Below are 5,000 nucleotides of genomic sequence, written 5' to 3'. Positions count from 1 at the left end.
GTTAACTTTTCACCCTTCGAATCCCAGCTCCGACTGTCCACATGTCGAAGTGTCCTTGAGCAAGACACCTAACCCCAAATTGCTCCCAATGAGCAGGTTAGCACCTTGCATGGCAGCTACCGCCTTTGGTGTGTGAATGTGTGTGTGTGAATGGGTGTATGAGAGGCCATTGTAAAGCGCTTTGAGTGCCGCTAAGGTGAAAAAGCGTTATTTGAGTGCCTGCCATTTACCATTTACCCTCTCCTTCTCATCTCTGAGCTCTTTTACCTGACCGCTCGACCAGGGCAGGAAACTCAATAATTGATGGCATAACGAGTTTTACAGCCCTATGATGTTGCAATGTTGCCGTCTGCTGAGATGTACATGTGTGTGATTTCTACCCCTCGTTACTGAAGAGCAAAGCTTGGTCAAACTCTCTCTCCGGTACCTCCCCCCCTCCCCCACCCCTCACCTGTCTGAAGAGCATCTCCTGCTCCACCTGCCTCTCCCTCTGTTCCCAGTCCTGGTCCTGGGGGTCTGGGGGCTCCTGTTTGATGGCGAGGCCCCGTGGCGGGCCCCCCTCCTGGGGCGACAGCGCCTGGTGCTCCCTCAGCTCCTCCTCCGTCTCCTCCGGGTGGCTCTCGTGCTGCCGGCCCAGCCCCGCCCCCGGCCCCGCCCCCGCCCCCGCGCCCGGTTCACTGGGCTTGGACATCATCTGAGAGAGAGAGAGAGAGAGAGAGAGAGAGAGAGAGAGAGAGACGGTCAGACAAGTACCTTTAATTGATGGTACCCCAGACCAGTAGATGAACCAGACTATTGTGCCATGTAGTCCTGTTGGGCTCTCTAGTTATCTGGTTCTCTAGTTCTCTAGTTCTCTGGTTCTCTAGTTCTCTGGTTCTCTGGTTCTCTGGTTCTCTAGTTCTCTAGTTCTCTGGTTCTCTGGTTCTCTAGTTCTCTGGTTCTCTGGTTCTCTAGTTCTCTGGTTCTCTAGTTCTCTAGTTCTCTAGTTCTAATGTGAGCAGAGTGAGCTGACCAGCGCCCAGGGCACGCTGTGACATCAGCATAGTGATCAACATCCACGCAGGGCGAGCTGTGACATCAGCATGGTGATCAACATCCACGCAGGACGAGCTGTGACATCAGCATGGTGATCAACATCCACGCAGGGCGAGCTGTGACATCAGCATGGTGATCAACATCCACGCAGGGCACGCTGTGACATCAGCATGGTGATCAACATCCACGCAGGGCGAGCTGTGACATCAGCAGCCCCATACGTAAGTAGCAGGTGTGAACGCTCTGCCCCCCCCCCCCCATGGCCCTGTAGAGATGTTGAACCTCTACCAAGGCATGTTCCGACCAAAATAACTCAAAGTGCTCCTCCAGCCGGGAGGGTTTCTTTCGGCGTGGCGCCTCGTTTGCCTGGTCGCCAGACCGCATGACACGCGCGCTCTCGGGCTGAACGCATGCATCTTAGCTGCTGTGGACTCAAAAGATCCAAATCTACAGGAAGCTGGTTACACTCGGAGGGCTCCTATGTTGGACAGCCACTGAGGTCCCTGTCTCCAGAGTCCAAAGCCATATCTATGCTCAACGTGCCCCATACTTGTTCACACAAACCCCCCAACCCCCCCCCCCCACCCCCCACCCCTTCCCCCCGATATATCACCCTCACCAAAGCGCCACCGGACCCCGCCTGATGAAAATATGGATGCATAAACTAGGGTGTACAAACATCAGCGTTCCAGTGTAAACACACATCCGTCAGCTAGCCTGACAACCACCGGGCTGCCCCAGCTGACCACGCTGCCAGGGGGCGGTGCCCGCGGTCAGGACGGGGTCAAAGGTCGGGGTTCAGAGGTCACAGAGCTCCCCATGAGAACAAGACGACCGCGGGGGAAAGAGGGAGGGACGGTGACGGAGAGGGAGAGAAAGGAGAGAGAGAGGAGGATGAGACGGTCGTGAGCAGAGAGAGAGAGAGAGAGAGAGAGAGAGAGAGAGAGAGAGAGAGAGGGAGGTTATCTAACGCGTCTGTCAGGCCAGGTTCCTGAGCGGAGAGAGAGAGAGAGAGAGAGAGAGAGAGAGGGATGAGACGGTCTTGAGCAGAGAGAGAGAGAGAGAGAGAGAGAGGGATGAGATGGTCGTGAGCAGAGAGAGAGAGAGAGAGAGATGAGATGGTCGTGAGCAGAGAGAGAGAGAGAGAGAGAGAGAGAGAGAGGGATGAGATGGTCGTGAGCAGAGAGAGAGAGAGAGAGAGAGAGAGAGGGATGAGATGGTCATGAGCAGAGAGAGAGAGAGAGAGGGGGGGGGTGAGACGGTGAAAGAGAGAGAGGCAGGAAGAGAGGACGCGGGGAGTGAGACGAGGACACGCTGGGAGGGAAGAGAAAGAGAGAAAGTCCAGAGAGGAAGAGAGAGAGAAACATGTACGAGACCAGGAGAGAGAGAGAGGGGGGGGGTGAGAGAGTGATGAAGGATAAATGGAGAGAGAGAGAGAGAGAGAGAGAGAGAGAGAGAGAGGGGGAGGATAAATGGGGAGTGGGTGATCTAATAGTTCTGTCCCCACAGCGATGACGAACAAGCACCACCCAGCCTGAAAACACCAATGTCCCAGCCAGGTTAGAGTGGAGGAAGCAACAGTTGGCAGATCAACACACACACACACACACGCATGCACGCACGCACGCACGCACGCACACACACACAGACGCACACACACACACACACACACACACGCACGCACGCACACACACACACACACACACACACACCCACACAAACACACACACACACACACACACACAGATCTCTGTTGGCACGTCGCCAAGGGAACGGGCCATTGACGTCAGAGACCCAGCTCTTGCCTCATTCTCGTCCCCCTTCTCCAAACAAGCTCGTCTCTTTTCAATCGCCTTTTTTTTCCTCCTCTTTTATTTTCCCTGCCCTTCTGTTTCCCTCCCTCCTCGCTCCCTCCCTCCTCCCTCCCTCCCTCCCTCCCTCCCTCCCTCCCTCCCTCCCTCCCTCCCTCCCTCCCTCCCAGCCAGCCAGAGCGCAGAGCGCCAGAGCGCATGAGGAAGGCGTCGCTTTTAAAGTCAGATGCTAAATAAACACTTTTAAATGGCTTGATGAGGAAAGAGGGAATAGTGTGTGTGAGTGCGTATGTGTGTGTGTGTGCGCGCGCGTGTGTGTGTGTTGGGAGCGGGTCCATATACAGTAATGCTTACACTAGTAGTTAAACAAACCCTTGACACAGTTATAGGATACACTGTACTTCAGTTTCAAACACTTCTAATGTCCCGCCCCCCCCCCCCCCCCCCCCCCCTCTCAAACAGCCTGGCTGAAGTTATGCAGTCGCTACAACATTCCTACGACAGTCCTACGAAAGCATTACGTAAGTATCTAACAGAATATTAGACCAGCTGCCTCAGGTATTTAGACGGAGCCTCATGTTGGAGGTGTTTCAAGTTCTTTCACGTCGTGGCTCCAGGCTAACCGTGGCTAACCGTGGCTAACCGTGGCTAACCCTGGCTAATCATGTTCAATACAAGCAGCGTTTCAGACAAAGCTACTGACTATTCCGCTCCTTAGCTAATTCCAGATTTGTGCTGGGGCTAATGGCACAATGCTGGTCAACAATTAAAAGACTGTAGTCTGAAATTAGTTTGTCTAGTAAGGTGTAGGGCCCATCTAATTTGATATGCAATCTTGGGTTATTACAGTAAGTAGCAAAAACAAGACAGTATGCATGTAAACAGGAGACCCATATAACGTCTACTGTTGTGTAGCTGTAACTGGTAGCTAGCTGAACTATTAGTTACAGTACTGTGTCTTGTGGTTGATATGGAGTTCCAGAATACTTATTATAACTTCATTTGTCACCAGATATGTTATTAGAGTGAACTGCTACTTTAAATGTCCTTTTGCCCAGTTGAGTTGATGAACACATGGCGGTGTCTGTGTGAGGGTTAGCAGGCCAAGGGACGCGTCTACAGGAAGACAAGCGAGCCGTGTAGAGAATAATAGTCTGTAATCCTCTGGGAATGTCACCACACACACACACACAAACATGCACACACACACATGCACACACGCACACACACGCACACACGCACACACACGCGCACACAAACACACACACGCACAGACACAGACACAGACACACACACACACACACATACACACACACACACACACACACACACACACACACAGTGCAAGATAAATTTAATCCAGGAGGGGGGCATTGGGATGGGTTAAAATGAGCAATTCTCAGTACGCCTCCACTCGACACCGACCTTATGATTGTGAGTCCTCCCTAATTGCCACACACACACACACACACACACACACACACACACACACACACACACACACACACACACACACACACACACAGGACAGTTTCCTTTGCAACCAAATAAGGAGGCTGCTTCCTCCGTCCAGAGGTTGCTATGGCGACAGAACAAGCATGCCCATGGATCTGAGCGCTCTCTCGCAAACACTGACGTCTGCTGCTGGGTCTGCTGTCCGGACTCACAGGACACACATGTAGATGAACATGCTGCCACACACACTCACACGTGCACGTCACACACACAGGTGCTCTCACTTGCACACATGACACATTTTAACCCAACTCCATAAAACACACCTCACCACCCCTTTCAATGCACCCAAACACACAATTAAATGTGCGCACGCATGCACGCACGCACGCACGCACGCACGCACGCACATACACACACACACACACACAGGCATGCACGCCACGGCACGCAAGCACGCACTCACCCACACACACACCCACACACACACCCACACACACACACACACACACACACACACACACACACACACACACACACACACACACACACACACACACACACACACACACACACACCTTGTTTATGTGGAGCTGCTGCTGCTGGAACTGCTGCTTGTGTTTCTCCAGGAACTGCTGGTGCTGTTGCTGGATGACCAGCTGCTGGAGGGCCTGGGCGTTCTGGGGCAGGGGGGCGGAC

General features: G+C 53.2%; 1 protein-coding gene across 1 annotated transcript in view; it reads right to left on the bottom strand.

The window, feature by feature from the left end:
* Positions 1–5,000, bottom strand: part of hdac4 (histone deacetylase 4) — a 165,195-nt gene that overhangs the window by 49,325 nt on the left and 110,870 nt on the right. Inside the window, exons 11-12 of the mRNA XM_084456089.1 lie at positions 4,877–5,000; positions 452–694 (exon numbers count right to left, since the gene is read on the bottom strand). The exon at positions 4,877–5,000 is cut by the window's right edge and continues 76 nt beyond it. Of these exons, the coding sequence (XP_084312215.1) occupies positions 452–694; positions 4,877–5,000 (367 nt within the window). The remainder of the gene's footprint in view (positions 1–451; positions 695–4,876) is intronic.

Source organism: Borostomias antarcticus, assembly GCF_949987555.1.
Source record: "Borostomias antarcticus genome assembly, chromosome: 2".
In the NCBI taxonomy this organism is placed as follows: Eukaryota; Metazoa; Chordata; class Actinopteri; order Stomiiformes; family Stomiidae; genus Borostomias; species Borostomias antarcticus.
This window is presented reverse-complemented; position numbering and strand designations above follow the sequence as displayed.